The 20,178-nt window shown below is 41.7% G+C and overlaps 1 protein-coding gene across 3 annotated transcripts in view; it reads left to right on the top strand.

Moving 5' to 3' along the window:
- Positions 1 to 20,178, top strand: part of KIF26B (kinesin family member 26B) — a 253,708-nt gene extending 233,530 nt beyond the window's left edge. For all 3 annotated transcript variants that reach the window (XM_015857747.3, XM_085543309.1, XM_085543308.1), the window contains 3 exons: positions 11,163 to 11,365; positions 12,794 to 12,944; positions 15,227 to 20,178. In XM_015857747.3, the coding sequence (XP_015713233.2) occupies positions 11,163 to 11,365; positions 12,794 to 12,944; positions 15,227 to 15,375 (503 nt within the window). In that variant the 3' untranslated portion in view covers positions 15,376 to 20,178. The remainder of the gene's footprint in view (positions 1 to 11,162; positions 11,366 to 12,793; positions 12,945 to 15,226) is intronic.

Below are 20,178 nucleotides of genomic sequence, written 5' to 3'. Positions count from 1 at the left end.
GGCCCTTCCTGAAGGTGGGCTAGTAGATCAGTGCCAGCTGTGTTTGCAGCAGAGATAGGCCCAGACCCTGAGCTTCCTCTGAGCAACATGCACAAATATCTGTGTTTGCATTGCCTATGTTGTTATTCTCTTATTCTGAGCCTGTTGGATTTTAACTTTTGAGTTACAAGTCCTTCCTCTCCAAGTAATGTTACTGTTACTAAGGTATACTAGTAATATCATAAATATGGGCACTTTTGCCCTAACATACTTGCAAGTCCGAGAGCATTTAGTCATCACAAAGAGGATCAGAATCCCCAGTAGCTTTCTTACTGCACTTTTTAAATCAGATAGCAAGACCCTGCTGGTCCATGCCAGGAGTCCATGATGTTGCAGCTTGTACATCTCACCAAGATAATAGCGTTTCATAGGTTTGAAGGAAAGGGATGAGGATCATCCATCAGCTGGTCACCTCACCTTTTTTCTCGGTTCTGTTTTTCCTACCAGAAGTGTAAGTCTTGCCTAACTTCCTTCCTTATTTAAAAAATGCCTATAGATACTGGAATTGGTATATACCAGTATTTAAAATATCTGTGGCTGCATATCCTGCAGTAGCTCTGTGTAATTCTCAGAGTTCCTAATTCACTAGCTATTGTCACTTGCTGAGTTACTGGGATTCATTTAGAGTGAACGAAATGAGGGAGGCATTACCCTCTCTTTCCTTAAGCTTTTGCTGTAGTAGCAGGAAGAACATGTGCAGCACAGATGTGAAAACAACAAATACCACATTTAAAACCATATTCAAAAGTGCGTGTCTGATAATACCTGTTCTGAGGATACATCTGAAAGTCACTCTGCATTGTGCAAGCAAGGGCCAAGTCATGAAGTAATCTTCCTGATGCTAATTTTGCATCCTATGAGAAAGACTCTCTCCTGTCTCTCTGCATATGTGCATACAACTTGATCTTCCTCTTTCTGATGAGCTGTTCTTTTAGTGGTTCCTTTCAAATATGAACTTCTTAATGGTAATTTGAAAGAAAAAGAAGGATGATTTTGTATACTGTGGAAAAGGAATCCAAAGCTGAACACACAGAATGCTGGGAGTGTACTGTCAACTGACTGTGTCTTGCGGAGAAGCTGTCCATAAGATATAGACCTTTTTTCCACAGGTTATTTGCTTTTCATTGGATTCTCTAGCAAAGATTGTGTCTTTTGCTTTCTCGTTGCTTTGATAGTGAGACAGTTAAAGGCATCCAGTAACCATTCTTGAGAAAAGTCCATCTGCAGCAGACTCTGTAAGGGTCACTGTCCCTTTCTTTAGCTTACGCCACAGTTGGTGATTTTCAACAAAATTTGAACCAGAAATAGATGCAAAAAAAATCACGATTTCTGTGAAAGTAGAGCAGCCGTGCAGGCGAGGGAAAGCATAGAAAACTGCAATGTAGATTCATCCATGTCAGACACAAGACACTGCCCTCCCTCTCTTGGATCTAGCCAGCTTTGATCCTACCTGGCCAAGCAGTGATTGTGATCTGTCATGAAGTGCAGATATGCAAAGGTAGTCAAGCAGGAAGCTTTCCTTAGTGAGGCAGGTGGACAGTCTCAGCTTTGCCACTGTTTTACTGCTAGGTAAAATCTGACCCTTCTCATTAAGTGCAACTTTCTCTGTGTCTGACAAATGTGTGTGTTCAGTCTAATTTCTATTGTGGCTTAGTTCCTCTCTCCCTTGTCAGCAATGTTGCAGGTGCTTACCATTGCTAAATTTTAACCACTATGATGGAGCGTTTTCTGTGCATAGCCAACATCCCTGCAAGATGCTTATCCTGGTAGGCAAAGCAAAACGTGGCATGTTGACATCCCTCAAAGTATGAGCAAAGCTTCTCTCTTAATTGAGTCTGTCACCTGACATGGAGAGTTTGCAAGCGTGTTATTTTTGTTGCTTTGCTTCTGAGAGTGATTCCCTGTATCTGCAGGTAATTCCTATATTGGTTTGAGTGAGTTGTGTTTCTAAGAGGAACCAGTTCTTTTAATGCAAATGAAAAAAGAAAAAAGATCTTTATTACTTTCTATATCTGTAGCAGCAAACCACTGCCCAGAAATTCATAATCCTTCACTTTCTCGTAACCCAGCTCCAGTTTGAATTTCATCCTGCGGCAGTAATATCATAATTCTGGTTTGATGTGTTTGATAATAGTATAATTTTTCACATGTCAGCAGATTTATGATGGCATAAAATCGGGATTATTACCTCAATGCAGGAGAACATGAAGGAGGATCTGAGATATAAGGAAGAATAGAGCTGTTCGCAAACATATTTTTATTGCATAATAAACAAAAAAATATGCAAAGGTTTGCAATCTTTTATCCTCTGTAATTTCTCCTGTCTGTAAGTCTGTTCTCATCTGAACGATCTCTCTCAAGGAACACTTTTTAATGAAAACGTTAGCATACAAAGGTTCTGAGCTCTTGAAAGATGGATATTATTTTAATACATAGTGTCAAGAGCATTGGACCTTTCCTGATTTGCAGTCACAGATCCACTGTGCTGTAATGGATATGGCACTATAGATATGCTCATTTCAGGTCAGGCAACCTTGTCCACTTTATTTATGATTATTATTAGCAGAAATGCTAGCTGTCAGACACGATCATCATGAATCAGCCCAAGGCTCCTTTAAGAGAAGCTATAAAGAGTCTTTAGCAGAATCACCAGCAGCCCTGTCAGATCTCACAATTACTTTTGAAGTTCTGACACATTGGGGAGACATCATTTTTTTCTTGAGATTAAGATCTTGTCTTTCAGTGCTTTTAAGTGCGTTATTTTTATGTGTAGGTGCTTCTGTGCTGATTGTCATACATGAAGCATCAGACCTACATACCTACATTGGCAGCTTTTGAAAGATAAAGCTAGATGATATCCTTCAGTGTAGCCCTGGGTTAAATTTTGGGCTCCACATGGGTACATGTACAATTCACCAACAGCCCAGTGCTGTGTAAATAGGAGTAAAAAAAACACCTGAACAATGACAACAAAAAGCAACCCAACCCAATTATTAGCCCCTTATATTCTGATATCTACTAAAAATCGTGTGTCTATATCATGAACCACTTAAGCCTTCCCCCTGAAGTAACCTTTTATTCTCATAAACATTTCTGTCATTGTAGCTTTCAACACTGGTCCTATAATGCAGCATCAGCAGAGACTGCCCTAAAGTGACTGCTTACAGCAAGAACAGAGCTGTTTAACCCTGATATATCACTGTATATTTCAAAGCTTTGTGTGGCCACCCTTTAATCCACCTTGTGTTGCACATATTACTCTAGATTCCATTTCACAGGTGCAGAAATCAAGGCAGAGAGCTTTACTGACTTACATAATGCCTCCACTAAGTGACAGCTGGATCCAAGATTAAAGTGCAGGCACCCTTGACTCCTAACCTCAACCCTGACTGACTTGGCTGCACATCCTCCCTTGCCCTTGCTGAGCACCAGAGACAAGGGTTTTATCTGTTATTTTCTGTGGCACTCCTTCCCCCCTCTCCATTCACATGCATCTGTGCAAGTGTATTTGCTCCCATTTATTTGCTCACTCTGTTAGCATTTTTCCTGTAGGAAGCAATCCGCATCTCAGCCATTTTCCTGGCTCTGTCTCCAGTCTCTCTCTCAGGGAGGCAATGCTGTCTTGAGCAGAGCACTGAAGTGTTACAGCATAATCATCACTAGCACCAATTATATATTATTTTTTTAATACCTCAGAAATTTAAAGTGCAATGGCCTCATGCTGCTCCATGGAAAGGCAATAACAAGGATGCTTTTATAGTACAAACTCTCTTGTGTTATCAGGAAGTGCATTCAGGCTTAACTCCATTTTACCCAAGCTGTATTTGTACCCTGGAAACACAACAGGGATGAGCAGGAGACAGGCAGGGTGGCAGGGAAGGACTTGCGAGATGTGTATTGTGTTCCCAGTTGTGCTGCTGGCTCGCTCAGTCACCTTGGGCAGCCTGTGTAATATCTGTTGTCTGTATCCAGCTCACAGAACTAGATCATGGCCTTGTGGAAAAGCTCTCAATGCAAAGCAGGACTGGGTGATTTCAGCCATGCAGCTTTGCTGCTGCTTCCAGGTGTGTGATCCCATCAGCTCTAAGCTAGCAGCAGTGCGAGAGCCCAGGCTTTAATTAGATTTACTCAGCATAGCCAGGCCAATTGTATTCCCACACAATGTGCTCAAATGCCTTGTTCGCGCTTTTTGCCCTATCTTACAGAGAACTCAGGACTGCCAGATCTGCCGGGAGGCCTCCCCTGGGGATGGCAGAATGGGAAGGGCTCTGGGACAACGTGTTACAAGATAAAGCTTTCAGTGGAAAATGTAGGGATGTTCCTGAGGCTGTTTGCTTTGCTGCTCCTTTTGGGAGCAGGCTCAGGTGCCTGAGGGAGCCCCAGTATATATGACATGTGGTGAGGCATAGGGACTGTTGTGTATCATTGCCTGCTTCACTCTGCTGAGTCCGGAGCCTCCTCTGCTGGGGAGGGTCTCTCCTTTGATTTCTGTGCCCCAGTTGAGGTTTGTCAGAGCTGATGGCAGAAGGGTAAAGTATGCAGGTCTGTGCTATCTGTCCAGGCAGGCCAGAGGAGCAGCCAGTATGCAGTGCAACATGGCATAAAGGTGAAGGTCAAAGACATGGGAAAAAGAGGTGGCTCATGTGGGAAGGAGGCACTGCCAAAAAAAAGTCAAGGCCCAGAGGAGAGAGTTCTTGTAGAGGGCTTCTATATGGGGTTGCTCTGGGCCACTTTAGCCTTCCAGAACACTGTCACAAAGCATTGAGAAACAAAAAACTAAGGGATGCTGTTGTTGGTAAGGCCAAGACTGAACAAGACTCTGGAAAGCCAAGGTCTCCAAATGCTGGTTTTCTGATGTTTGAATGTGTGCCCTGAGCTGCAGTTGTATTTCCCAGCATCTGCGGGACCATGCTCCTACCTGTCTGGGATAGGATTTGCCTCTGTGTGTGTGTGTGTCTGTGCTTTAATCTTCTTTGCACAGAGAACCTGTCTGCCTATAGATAATTAAAGTTTCTTGCTGCAGCAGTTTATTGCTTTTGCAGTAAAGTTTCATGACTCCTTGCGGCTCTTTTGCAGTTCTGAGTTTTGCTACCAAAGTAGAACAAATTGCTACATGATTTTAAACACTTTCATAAAAAGACAGACTGTTAAAACATGACAGTAATTATCTGCAATTAGAGCGCCTGTTTTGCTCTTACCTCTGTGCTCTAGATTTCACTGCTGGGTTGGTTTTAAAGATGGAGATTTCAGATTTCCTGGAAAGCCATGATAACTCCATATTCACACACACTGCCTCTCTGGAAGCAGTTAACCCAGTCCATGAAAGCAGCAGAAAAAGCCAGGGGCTGAATCTGGGGTCTGTAAATTATGGAAGTCCATCTCCAACCAGTATTACAAAGCAACATGTTTTGAAACATGGCCAAAATGATAATGCTGAAACAAACCACCAAGAATAAGAATCTGAGCTTTTTTTGTGCTGAATCCAAGTGAAAAGGAATTTGGTTCATGTTTAGACTGCCTAAGGCACTGGGTAGCTGAAAATTGCCCTTTGTATCACAAAGCTGTAAGTCTTCTCCAGCATTTCCACTTTAACTTGCTTACAATTGACGATAGCTAATTGATATCCTGCATTATACCCTTACCATGACAAAGGATGTTAGAGCCATACAGCAAGATGTTGTTTGCTTGCAGGTGACCCCTTTATGCATATGACTGCTGGCTGGGAGAGCAAGAGGAGGGGCAGTGTGGGCTTCAGCTCCACTTTTTTTTTGTTCATTAAAACAACAGCATTGATTTTCCCAGGTCAATGCGAGGCCATTTCATGCAGCAAATCTGTGTTGAAAGGGATCAGAGTAATCATTTTTTACACGCTTGACTACTGCATGCCAGCACTGAGCTTTCAGCCACATGAACATAGGAATGATTTAATAGAGGAAATGGCAGCAGGCTATTGTGCACAGTGAAGGCTCCATGTAACATGCATGACTGAGTCGCACGCCATTACGCTGAGTGTAAATAAAACCTGCTTCTTACGCTGCCACAGAATAAGCTCATAGGAATGCCTCTACCACTGTCCCATCATGATCTAATGCTGGGGCTGCAGAGCCCATTCCTTCTCTGTCCTCTGTCTTTGCCGGCCAAGCCAGTAGCAGCACAGGCATTTAGCACAGAACTGCAGTAACAGTAACCAGCTCTTTAAGTAACACCCCAATGCTGAGAAATGCATGAAAAACCAAAATCCAGAGCAAAAGGAGATAAAGATGTAGAAAAGACTCTGGTTGTTTTTTTGCTAGGGATTGAGGGTGCAGAAAGCGCAGCCTCCATGATGTACATCTTCCCTGAAGCGTCTCCCAGATTACTTGTCAACCTGCCACACCGCAGGAGGGCTGCTTCCTCATCTGGTTTCAGCAGTGTTCATTCACCAGCTATAAAATGCCCTGAAAGACTCCTTTTAAAGTGAGATGGTAATTCAAGAAATATGGTTAAAACTGAACAGGATGGGTAGAAAAAAATTAGACGTAGGCTGTACCTCCAGCATATTTGTTATACATAGACATATATGTGTATGTCTATATGTATATATACATATAGAGGTTCCTTAGATAGACAGAAACAACATGTCTAGTGTAGCTGTGAATGGAAAATTATAAATAAGGGTTGCTTTATTCCTGCATACAGCAAGCAGTTCTGTCGAGCCCCAAGTGTCCTTGTACTCCTTTACTGATTTGCAATGGCAGGATTGCATACAAGCCAACACTGAATAAGGGCTGAATTGTTTAATGGGGAGGTGGTCATAGAAGACTCTATTCTTAATGACAAATCCCATTGGCGTTCTATTTTCCAGCTCTTCAGGTGCAATCTGAATTGCCAGGATGAGCAAATGGAATTTAGATTTTCTGGCAATAAATGCCAGGATTCTTTACTGATTGCAGTACTAACCTCGGGGTGGGCACCCTAAATATTTCTGATGAAGCCTTCATGCCATCACAACAACTTTCCACTGGAAAACACTGGCAATGACTTGAGGAACTGGGGGAGGATTTTAGCATTGCACAAATGGTATAAAAATTCAAGGAGGAATGAGTAGCTGATCTCTTCACTGAGAAAAGGGCACTGTAAAATAAACTAGGAGGTGGGAGGTCAAAGGAAATGGGAGGAGTTGATTCAGTCATGGATAATTGCCCATGAGGGCAGACCCTGTAGGAAATGTGAAAGAGAGAAGTCAGCATAGCATCTTCAGCTCAAACAAAGCAGCAGCCTTATTGTTGGACAGGGAAGAGCAGCAGGAGGAACAGACAAATGATCTTTGCCAGTCAGCAAACAATCTGAGTGGAGGTTGTTGCTACTTTTCCTTGGAAGTGAAGCTACGAAAGGAATGATGTTGGCTCAGGGGTACTGCTCTCCTTAGCCAAGATTAGGTTTTTGTAATCATGCTTGTATGGACTTTCTAGTGAGAAACAAACAAACAAACAAACAACAAAATGCTGACCAAGATCTGCACACAGTGGCAGTTTTACCTCCACAAGCATGTAATGCAGTGAGAATAGCTTTGGCTATGCATGCTGCTTTTAAGATCACACTATAAACTTCTGGAATTATACAGTATCAAATTACAGTTTCATCTTCAACAACTTGAAATTCCAGGGGCAGTGATTGTTTTGCATCCCATTCAGATGCATCCCGCTTTGAAGAGTGTGGGAATACAAGAAGGACTTTACAGAGCAGCTATACAAGTCCTTGTATTCCCACAGAAGAGATATGCATCATGCTCCTTTTTGTGGGTATTTGGCATTTAGTGATTTAGAGGAGGGTTGTTAGAGTTAGGGTAGTATGGTTAGGTTGCAGTTGAACTTGATGATCTTTAAGGTCTCTGCCAACCAGAGTAATTCTATGGTTCTATATGCTTTTTGCTTTTACCTTTTCCACATAAAAGATGCTCCAACTGGATTATGTTCTTAGAAAGCAATAGAAATATCGCTTTCTAGTCACAAAATATACAGTAGTTATACAAAATCAGCTTTCTTAGGGGTTCTGCCATGGTTAACAGATGCTTTTATGAGCACATGCCCTTATGGAGTTGGGAGTTTTGCTGAGGTCAGTGAGTCTTCTTATCCTTGAAGTTACCCTTCCAGACTTAGCTAGCTTGGTCTGTGTTTCTAATACTTTAAAGATGAAGGCTCCTCTGGACATATCTGCGCTGCAGTGCGTTGTAGCTTCAGTGCCGCTCTTCAGCCAGATCCACTTTCACACTGCACGCATTCACTCCTCTGTTGCTCCTTTTATCTTAATTAAACCCTGTCTGGTCTTTGGCAGAGCTGAACCTGCCGGACCTTAACCAATTGTTCAAAGTAGAAAACCGATCTGCTGTATTCTAGGCATTTTCAGGGCTGTTTCACAGTGTGGTAATTCGTGCTGAAGCTAAGCTTGAGACTTGGAAAACTGCATTCATTTTAGCAGTTGGTTGTCTCTGTGTGTTGATATGGATGAGGAAGCTGTCAGCTGCTCTGTGGCACTGCTTAGGCTGTATCTCCTGGCTGATCCCAAGTAATATGAAATCAGAAAAGCAGAGACTGAATGGAGGAGTCAGTGGCAGGAGTCTCCTGTCAGACAACACAGTTATTTTCTGTACCTGGGCTAAAAAGCAGCCTACTGATCAGTGTATATTTTAAATAACTAGATTCAGTTTTGCATTCCTGCAAACATGCAATGCTCTGCCTGACAGCTCAGCCTTGACTTACTGCCTGTCTGTGATGGGGGCAAAACCCAGAGGCTATGCAGATGAGCTTATGCTAGTGTATGTCTTGCCACAGCTGTGGTCTCTATCTCTTCACTGAAGGATATGGCCTCTTAGACAGTCTCATGCTGGTGCTCTCCTTCTAGACCCCAGGCTTCTGGTCATTCAGCTAAACGGGTATGAATAGAAATGCAATGCAAAAACATTTACTGTAATTAATACTCCAGTGACATGTGTTTCGCTTTGCTCCAAGTAAGAGCCTGGTGGTGTCCTCATGGCAATCAGAATTTTTGCATCTCCAAGGGAACTGCTGCCTCTAAAAGCTGAGGAGCAGCAAAGGTAGGAAAGAGGTTGCTTTCACACTCAGACTACTCCTCTGAGAGGCCAAGAGCAAAACCCTGACAAAAAGTGCTTTTAGAAGTAGTTAGTGCCTAAATCTTTTTGGTCTCATCGCAACTTGAAATGAACTTAGAGCCATTCACAGCAAAGCAAGCAGAGGGCTTATTTCTCAGGAGGGCTGAGCCCTTTGCAGGACCTCTTGCATGCAGCAAATAGTAATGGTCTGCCAGCCCATCTCATCTCCCTTCATACACACAGTTGCTCTTGCCCTTCAGTTGCCTCTCTCTGGCATCGTTGATGACAGTCAGCCTCAATACAGCACTTTGTTGGTGCCTTCCCAAACTACTTCTCTGTTGTTGTTGCCAATTGTTAGCTATGCTGACATTGACTTCCAGTGGTGTTTCAAAAGGTCTAAAAAAAACTTGTGCTTGCTACTATTTGTAAGGCTTCATTTGTTCTGGCATGGGCTCATTTGCTGGGCTGCAGTTTGATTAGAAGCACAAGTATGATGAATGTGACAGGATGGGCAGGTCAGGGCTGAGGCCATTTGGTACAAAAGGGCTGCCTGTTTGCATGACTTGGCTTTGCTCTCCTTTTCTTGCAGGGAGTTCTTTTGGATGCACTGGAATAAAAGCTCTGTTCGCAGATAGGCAGCAAGACAGTGCATTCTCCTCCATGTTAAAGCTAGCATTTACGGGTTAATTGCTGATTACTAGCTGTTGGTTTCTAGCACAGACTGCTGCACTCACAAAGCAATGATAGTTCACAAAGTTGTCAGCTGAGATATAGATACCCATGAATGAAACCGATGCTGGATACTTGCAAATCCAAACATTGTTTTAATTTTCATTGGCGTGTGAAGTTGGCAGACTTTTGAAGCTGTACACATTCAAGTTTCAATGAATACAGTGCTAAGGATTCCTTTAGATGATTTTATCTTGTTTTTAAAATAAAATTTGCATGATCATTTTGCATCCCCTCCCTTCTGGCATCAGTTTTGTTCTTGCAGCCAAGAGAGTCAGTTGATAGTTTCATGTAGACTTGCTGGCTTTGGCTTTTGTTTTTGTTTCTCCCATCCCCTGTATCCCTGATGTCTCCTAGGAGAGACGGTGTCGGCTACAAACCCTTTTATTTTGTCTGTAACGCAGCTACTGCTCTGATTGAACTAAACTGAGCGGGGAAACGTAACCGGTTGTTTTCTGTTTTTTTCTTGCACATGTCTGTTCTTTCTCCCAACAAACCATATGCTCAACTTCCCTACTGCTGCCATCAGGCCAGTGATGTGCTTTTTCTCCCTTGCTTTACCTGAGGCCCTGACTTGGCAACTCACATGGCAGATGCATTCCATATGGCTAGGCTTTATCAACCATGGTAAATATTCTGCTATTGCAGTGCTCCCATCCACTGTACTGGTATCATAAAGCAGAGCTATTGACGCAGACACAGTGACTAATCCTTCTGCCAGTCAGCTGTTACTGCTGCAGCCTTGCCCTTAGCCAGCACTAGGCTATGCGTGTAAGTGAGGAATGTTTTAGAAAAAATACCATACTGAACTGAAAAGAGGCTAATTCAATTCTGTGGCAATTGCTGAGTTTATACATACATACATACTGCAGGCATTTTGTCCTTGCTAGTGGTTTTGCTGCCCTGGCCACTCCAGAGTGGTGCTGTGCCAAGGACTAAGTGTTGCTGTAGTAGTTCCTGTGTAGCAGAGGAACTTGGGCATCAAAGTGCTTTTTCATGCTACTATAGGAAAAAACCACCAACAACAATGGAAACAGTATGACCATACCTCCCCTAGAGATGGGCTGTGGAGAGGCTGGCTGATGGCTTATAAGTAGGCTGTAAAAACTAGCACCAGTGAAGAGAGAGGATAGCAAAGCCAGACCAGATATCACCTGATGCTCTGGCCCGCTGGCATTATACCTGTACATTCTGAGACCTGAGCTAATGGAAGCAGATGCAACCTCCAGAAGCTTTAGGGTACGTTTGCCCTCTGAGTATCATATCTAACTGTGCTAACACAACACGGTGATTTCTGCATTTGCAGGCTCACAGAGACGGAGGCTTATTCCAGCTTTATCACTTGACACTGCCTCCCCAGCGAGGAAGCCTGCCAACAACCCTGGGGTCCGCTGGGTGGATGGGCCCCTGCGAAGTGCACAGAGGGGGCTGGGGGAGCCCTTTGAGATCAAAGTCTATGAGATAGATGATGTGGAGAGACTCCAGAGGCGACGAGGAGGAGACAGCAAGGTGAGTGAGATCCTTATGTGCTGTCTGTCTCCTCTTGGAGAGGGGAATTCAGATCAAATGTGCAATTCATAGGACAGCAGTCAGAACTGTGTAGTATTATACATGGTTAACTCAATGGGCAGCAAAACTTGTATCTCATTTAAGACCAGTTGTAACTCAAGTTATGCCTCCTTCAGTAACAGCTAACAGACATTGGTCTCTTGTATTTTTGTCCTTGCTAATAGTCTTGGTGACTCGTGTGCTCCAGCAGCTCTTCACATCTATCTATCTATCTATCTATCTATCTATCTATCTATCTATCTATCTATCTATCTATCTATCTATCTATCTTTCTATGCAGCAGTGGTGCCACAAGTGCTTTGATGATACTGTTTCCAGAATAGCAAAGCTTCTCCTGCCAACCTCACCCTGCAAAACTTAAAGAAAAGTTGGAGAATTGTAAAGACCAGCTCTTGACAAGTTCAGTCATGAAGAGTATCTGAAGTTGGTCTTTTTACAATAACTGTGTATATGAGCTTTATTGTAATTTTAAGGCATTTTTTCCTTCCTAGCCTCCTGTCATTCAGTTCAGGTTGCTGGTGGTGGTGTCATCTGATACAGTTTTACCTGGAGAAAAACATCACTGCTTGGGGTGGTGTTTCTGCTAGGCTTGTTTCACACAGCAGATTTGCCTACAGAACAGAAGATATAGCACTGTTGAGGCACTAGCACAGGCTTGAGGTGTTTAATTCTGGTAGTGGAGCTGCCCCCAGACTGGTTATGATTGCCAGCCCTCACTGTGGCTTCACTTACTGCACATCTTGATGAGTGCCACACTTAGAAATCATATGAGGCCAACAGGAGTGCATCCAGACAGCACTGCAGCCTGTGCTGTTACAGTGCCCCTTGTCTTTAAAGATGTATTTTTTCATTTTTAATGATGATGAATTGATGGAACTTTTCACACCAACATCGTCTTTTTCTTTAGGAATTTTTAGAATTCCATATTGCTACCAGTTTTTTTATTTGATGACATGACTGCTGCATTTCTTACACACCAAGCAGAAATGTATCGAGGATTTTAACACACCAAGCAATGGATTTCCTTTTCCCAAGAGTTTAGTTTTTTCTCAGCCAAACTTCTGTTGACAAAAACCAGAAATGTTTTGCTGCAGTTAATTCTGATTTCAAGATGCTGTGTGGTGTTATTTATTACTGTTTACTATTAAATAGAATTGCAAAGAGTCCAAAGCTCACTGATCAAAAGCATTGAAATAATCAACACAATAAAAATAAAACAGATGATATTTTGTGCAGTAATTCATATGCTTCCAGAGTAAATGTCTCACTGTTAGTATTACTGTTTGGAAGATGGTTTTGCTGAATGGATCTGGGTATTTCTTCTCCTCTTCACTTGTTCTTTCCCTGCTCATTTTTCCTGGATGGCAGGAAGTGATATGTTTCAATGCCAAGCTGAAAATCCTGGAGCATCGCCAGCAGAGAATTGCTGAGGTCAAGGCCAAGTACGAGTGGTTAATGAGAGAACTGGAGGTGACCAAACAGTACCTGATGCTGGATCCTAATAAATGGCTCAGCGAATGTAAGAACATATTGTTTATTGCTTGAACTTATAGGTTTCCTTTGCTTTATTTCACTGTGAGGAAGGGAAGTAGAAAGGTTTGCTAAGATTGAGATGCATGCTACTGTGTTTGTAGACTGAAATGAGCTGACATATGACCTAAGGACAAAATTTAGGTTGACCGTATTTCTAGAGCTAGTCCCAGTAATTCTTACTAAATCTTGATGATAGAACTGAACAATCCTTTTTGCCTGAAAGCTGAATGCTAAAACGGTACAGCGTTGTAATGGTGAATATTGCCATGGGTAGATTTTCGTTCACATCTTTCAGCTCACAGATTCCAAAAATGAGATAGATATTTATTTTCTTGTTCTCAGATCACTGAGCAATATTATAAATCTACTCTTCTACCACAAAGTAACACTGCAGAACAAACTTGTCCCTTGGCACCGGTGCACTTAAATGAAGAATGAATTTGGCCCATTTTTCATAACTGCAGATGTGTAAAGTTCAGACCTTAGAGGGCATTCACATTGAGATGCAGAACCTCAACACCTTGAAGGAAAAAGCACACTGCAGTAACTGTACAGCATTTTTAGTGTTAGTGAACAGAGGAACTTGTGTTAAAGAACTCTCAAAAAAAAGAAAAAAGAAAAAAGAAAATCATATCCAAGGGGTTGTTTGTTTGGTGGTTTCGTTTAATGATAATTGCATGGGGTAAAAGCAGGTTGGGTGCTGTGTTCTAACTCTTCCCTAGACAACTGTCATAAGTAAGTTAACACTAGATTTGTACGCCCTACAAAACAACCACAATATAAGGCAGAAAAGACAGATTTAAAGACCAGAGATTTGTACATTGGTTTTTGGCCATTGTCATAGGGTAACCCCTAGATGTAAGTCTGTGACAGGAGGGCACGGGCCCCAGGAAAAGAAAAAGGAGAGAGAGGAGCAAAGGGGACAAAAAAGGAAAGAACTTTGCCAAACGACCTGGCCAGCCCCGAGCCATGTTTTTCAGGAGAGGTGGAAAAATGGAGAGCCAGCAGATCATTCTAACAAAGAGAAAACACAACGGCAATGATCTGAAGAGGAACTGGAATTTACTAAATGTAACCAAATCAAACAAATGAGAGAGATGAGAGCACCCAAAATAGGAGTCAAACCACAGCAGTGCAAGGGAGGCACGTGCTTTGCTCACTGGTGAGCTGAGAACGGCCGGAGGCAGAAAGTGTCTGGGGTCCAGTCCGGAGTCCCACCCTGCTTCCTCCTCGCACCAAGTCCTCTGGGGTTGCTGCCCCTCCCCTCTGGGAACCCAGAGTGGCAGTAACACGGAACCAGAACATGGACTCTTTAACTGCCACTGTTCTGCATGATGTTATGTTGTGGAATACTGGTGACAGAAGTCACCAAACCACAACAACCACACATTGCCATTCACATACTGATGTGTGATGCCTTTGCTTCTGATTCCAGTGTAATAAATTCAGGAAGCCTCGAGGATAGCACAGACTACAGGGCTTAGATGAGATGTGAAGTGTTGGCTAAGATCACAGTTTCCACACAGCTTCCATGGAAGCAGCTGCCAGCTGTCTCTGGCAGCAAAAGGGAATCTATGGTAGTGTGATGTACACACCTTCCGATAACACTCTTGAACAAGCTAGTGAGAATTGCCCGGAACAGGGAGAGGTGTGACAAGCAAGGAAGTTGGAGGATAGTTTCTAAGTTATGAATTCAGCAGAGAACTTACATAAAACTCTTTTTTGGTCAGAAGAACACATGAGAGAGTCAATACATATCATATAAATGCATGATGCTAAAGCAAGCTCTGAATGGAAACAAAACCGACGGAAATGGTTAAAATCAATTAGGCCAGTTTTACACTACACTGATGAATTTCTCCATCATGCTTAACTTGCAGGTTCCCCGTGAGAGCAAATGTTAGCCTTAAACCCACAGGCGTTTTGTTCCCACCTGGTTTATTTACAGTGAGCCATGTGGTTGCTGGAGGAGCAGTTCTATTGGCTTTCCAGAGGGGAAGATGGAATGTGGCAAAACTCATCTGCTGCTCTGGAGAGGATGGCAAAACATATTACTCAAGAAAATATTTTGTGCAATCTTAACAGTAATTTCACTGACAAGCCATTTTAATAGCCATTAAATAATACACACAATTTTCGCAGACAGTGGGAAGCAAAAGATAACATTGTGTACAGTACAAATGTTCTTGAAGGCTTGAATTGGATCCATCTCTCTCAGCAACTAGTGCTGGATTTTTTATGCTTTTTCTATTATTTTCTTTCTTACAGTCGATCTGGAGCAGGTATTTGAGCTGGATTCTCTGGAATACCTGGAAGCCCTGGAGTGTGTAACTGAACGTTTGGAAAACCGTGTCAACTTCTGCAAGGCTCATCTCATGATGATCACCTGTTTTGACATCACCTCTAGACGCAGATAAAGAGCGAACCTCAAGAGAATTTCAATGCACATCTCTGCCATCCTCCTTTTCCCTTCTGAATAGCATCCCAAAGACAACAGAATGAGGATGAAGGTTGGAGTCAAGTCTCAACTGTGTGTATGAGAGATTTGCTTTACTATACAGAAGAGTAGTATTAAAAAATAACAGGACATGCATGAAAAAATGGAGATAGAAGGATGTTGATTCTCTTAGCCTAAAAGAGCACTTTGAGGAACCTATAAGGACATGTCTGTAAATAAGAACTGCTGGCAGAAGAGACTTATTTCCCTGCATTAGCTGAGGGAGGAGGGAAGGTGGTTATAGGACTTCCACTTGAGAGGTTCATTAGAAGAAATCCTATCCAGAAAGACTGTTCAAGTGCCTTGCAAATCTTTATTATCCAAACATTTATGTTCATACTTTCTTGTGTACAGATGGTGCTAGTCAAAAGATGAAAAAGGAAAAAAAAAAAAACAAAACACACTTTTGAAATGTACTTACAGCTTGTTTTTCTCTTGGTGTTTTCTCCTGTTTCAGACTTGCTGTTTCTAAGTAACTTGTGTTTGTAGAAATATTTCCTAATCAGTACAACATATGAATAAATGTTAACTGTCTTTTGTTGTTAACGGAGTAAGGCCACTCAAAGAGAAATTTGGCTTCCCAGATGACACACAAATGTTTCTAACAGTGAGAAAGGTTTGCTTATATGTTCTTCTGTAAAATCTTAAGTGTTAGAGGGCACAGTGATTTTCCTAACCTACAAGTTCTACAGTGTGTGAGGGAGGAGAGGTGATATTATGGTGAAGTAAGTACCTTTTGCATTTGATTAAGCCCCCATAACATGCTTTCTTTTTCATATACTTTTACCTTTTTACTGGCTAGAGCTAGTGATGAGAAGGTACTTTTATCCCAACCCCTTTTTCTGGGACTAACAACTCAATGGAAAATTACTCTTCAGGGTGAGGGCTCCCATGCTTGTCAGTTCAAAAATGAATGATTAATTTTTCTTTCTTGATTCCACAACTGATAAAGTTTAACTTTGCCTTCCTTATGTCCCTGGCCCAGACATACCTGCAGGTTCTGTTCAACTCACCTAGTCCAGAAATAAGCAGCAGTAATGAGCAAGCAGATCTAGTAATTCAGGCATGATGATTATGATGTTTTCCTAATCAGCACTCCCTTATTTGAACTATGACAAAAGTCACATTGACATCAGTGGGTGACATCATCTGGTGGGTGACAACCCTGCTCATGGTGTGGGGGTGGGGGGGTTGGAACTGCGTGATCTTTAAGGTCCCTCCCAGTCCAAATCATTCTGTGATTCTGTGATAAAAAGAATGAGGGTCTGGGCCTCAGTGAACAACAAGATATTCTACTTATTTGCATCTTTATCTATAAAACAGTATGTGGGGAGGACCATCCTTTGTGTTACTTAAACAAGTGTGTGAAGTTTGCATGTTAATTACATATGAGCATAAATAATTCTTCTATAGCTTTCTTCTTTTACATTGAAATAATTCACAAAACGATTCTCTCACATACCCTTGTGTGACCTTCCTGTTGGTTATCAGAAAGTAAGGCCAGCATTTGACATATACTCAGTATGCATCAATTCATCAATTTATTGTTCCTATATATAGCTCTTTACCTGCATCATCATCATATTAATGCCATTTTACAGTATGCCAAGTATCAACTACCAGTGAAAAAAAATCCACAGAAATACCGAGGAAACAGTGCAATTTCTCTGGTTTGTTTCTCTTTGTAATGATTTTAGTGATGCTTGTTATGTATTGGTTCTGTTGGGGCATCTCTTCTCCATAGATTCCCATGATTCTTGTACAGTTCTACAGAGCCATGGCAATTGCCTCTGCAGTTCTGTGCTGGATGAAGACCCAGTACCTTGGGGATATGGAGCATGTCTTCTTTTGTGGATTCAGTCATGTAGAGTCCCAGATTCATGCTGTCAGGTCACATACACAGAAAAGAAGCTTTCCCAGCAGCTCCCATCTTTCACTCATCTGTGTCCCCAGGTAGCCCTGTATGCTTCCCAGGTTGTCACTTGTGTCTGTTCTACTTCTGCTTCCCTCCCTGGTCACTCCTCCACATTAGATTCCCCACCTTAGTCATGCAAAAGGAAATTACATTTTGCCTTCTTTCAGCTTAAGCATTTGAGAAAAAGTATTTATTAGAAAGTGATCATTGGGCTAAATGGATCATAGAACCATAGAAATATAGAAGCACTCAAATTGGAAAAGACCTTAAAGATCATCGAGTCCAACCATGACCTAACCATACTACCCAAACTAACAACCCTCTGCTAAATCATGTCCCTGAGCACCACATCCAAACAGTTTTTAAACACATCCAGGGATGGTGACTCAACCACCTCCCTGGGGAGCCCATTCCAGTGCTTCACAACCCTTCTGTAAAGAAGTGTTTCCTAATATCCAACATAACACTCCTGTCTCGTACTAGCATTCGTATCCTAAAATCAGTAGTCATCTCTTTTTTTTTACTTTCTGTCACTGCATTTCAAAATCTGCATCTATACTTTTGGGAATTGTGGTGGCTTAATGCATACAGGGGAATGTAAATTTGAGGAGATGTGACATCTGTGAAACATTTTCTTGGTTAAAATTGCTTTTTACTTTAGAATTTATTCTATTATACTTAAAATATCTGCAAAACAGATAATTGAAAACATCATGTCTATAGTAGCCAGCATTTTACAGAGGACCCATATGCTCCTGCAGGTCACCCCCGAAGTCCCATTCCTTTAGCAATTGCCAGTATAATGCTGATTTATTCCTGATTTCATTAAAAGTCATCAAGTTACCCAAAATATACAAGAGCAATGTGAGCGGAGTCCTTAATTGTTTGCATATTCAGAAATCAATCTTATTTCCCTGGAACAACTTTAGTGGGAAACAGCAATGTTAATGCAATTAGAAGTGAAGGTTATATCTTTGTTCTCTCATGTAATGGAGGACCACATATCCTTATTATCATGTTCTGCAATGACTACAGAGCAGCAGCCATTAATCTGCATTACCATAGCTATGTTCAGATCTACTGCTTGAATACTCTGGGCCTGACTGTGAAAACTTTTTCATCTTAATGTGCTTGAATGTTATTTCTACAAGGGGCAGAACTTGCTCTATGACCACAAATTCAGTTGAGGCCCCAGATTTGGGAGTTTGGCTGCAATCTGAATGCACCCATTCCACTGATCCCCACAAGTGCTGGGAGTAGTCCAAAGCCTGGGTCATTTACCAGCAGCTCCAGAGCTCTGCTTCCCTTCAGGGTGTGGGAGAACCCTAATTGATGGTGCATTAGTCATAGCTACCTGTGGCTTTTCTCCCACCATCCATACTTTGTATTTGCATCAAAATGGCTTCTTCTCAATTCATTCACATCTAAGCAATCAGAAGTATTATTTCACAGAACGACAGGCAACAAACTAATACCCAAGCTGTCCTTTCTTAGCTCTTTACTAAAGCTGTATGCTCTAGGAGAGATCTAGTCCTTTAAAGAAATATTTTCTTTTCCATTTATCTCAATAATGTGGTTTATTTTAAAATGGCATTATTATCCATAGAGTAGGATTCAGATTTTATGACAGCTGAAGGAAATGGGCTTTCTGACAAATACTGCCTTTTACAAATGTTTGTGATTTTCTGTGTTTTTGTTTTTTCTAGTGAGCTAAAAGTAATGATAAAACCAAAGGACAGTATATACATACAAAAAAATGCATACGAGCATAGCCTGACAGAGACACCCCACACACATTACTGTGAGGAGATTGCATAACTGGTCACAAATGGCAACAACACTGCTATTCATTTCTTCCAGGGTTTGCCTTTAAAACCCTTCTCCTATCACTCACCAAGATGAAGTTGACTTATTCCACACCACAGGGAAAACTTATGCTCAAAACACTTTTGAAGACTTCCTTCAAAGGGCCTTTATTCCTGCTGTTCTTCAGCCTATAAAGCTGGGTTTCTGCAGTTCCCATGCAGAGGCTGTCATTGAAATGTTAAGGCCTGTCAAAATAATAGAAAAGAACCACTACGTATTTCAGGGTATCATAAGTTGAAGGCAAGAGATCTCACAATCATCACTGTTAAATACAATTTGTGCTTTTCCGTGGTGCAAGTAACCTGGTCATGTCCATTGAAAGCTGTGAGATAGAGCTTTCTGTCAAGTCCTCATTGTTCTTAAAATTGTAATGTAAAAGTTTCCACATTGCAGAGGACTGACTATAGCAAATGTTCTCATAAACCAGAGATGGAGTGACCCCCTGCTGCCCATTCCTATGGGGAGAATGGTCACACAGTATGAGGGATGCACCAACTCACTTCAGAGATCAAAGAATTTCTACCACTGCATAATGATAGGAGTAAGAGATGGCACTATTTCTCAGTACTGTGGATAGATGACATGACATACCTTACCTAATCCTCATGTCCTTCTAGCCCTCATTTTGTTACTCCACAGGCTTTTGTGTTGGCAACACCCAGCGCTTTTTGGAGACACAAGGCTGGACGTTGCTAGCTATTACAAGATTTGAAATAGGCTTTCAAATAACTATGGCAAACAAAACTGTGAATGATTTGTCAATGCAAAGGTAATAATCTCTAGCTCTTGCATTTATTGTGTGCTCATCACAGGGTTATCTAAACCTCCATACCAGCTCTTGGAAATTATAAACCATTTTATTATTGGCTTTATCTTTTCTTCTTTCTCCTTCTCAAGCAACGTAAAAAAAAAGAAAGAAAAAAAAAAAAAAGAAAAAGAAAA

Source organism: Coturnix japonica, chromosome 3 (genome assembly GCF_054131305.1).
Source record: "Coturnix japonica strain WE chromosome 3, WE-NBRP24, whole genome shotgun sequence".
NCBI lineage: Eukaryota > Metazoa > Chordata > Aves > Galliformes > Phasianidae > Coturnix > Coturnix japonica.
This window is presented reverse-complemented; position numbering and strand designations above follow the sequence as displayed.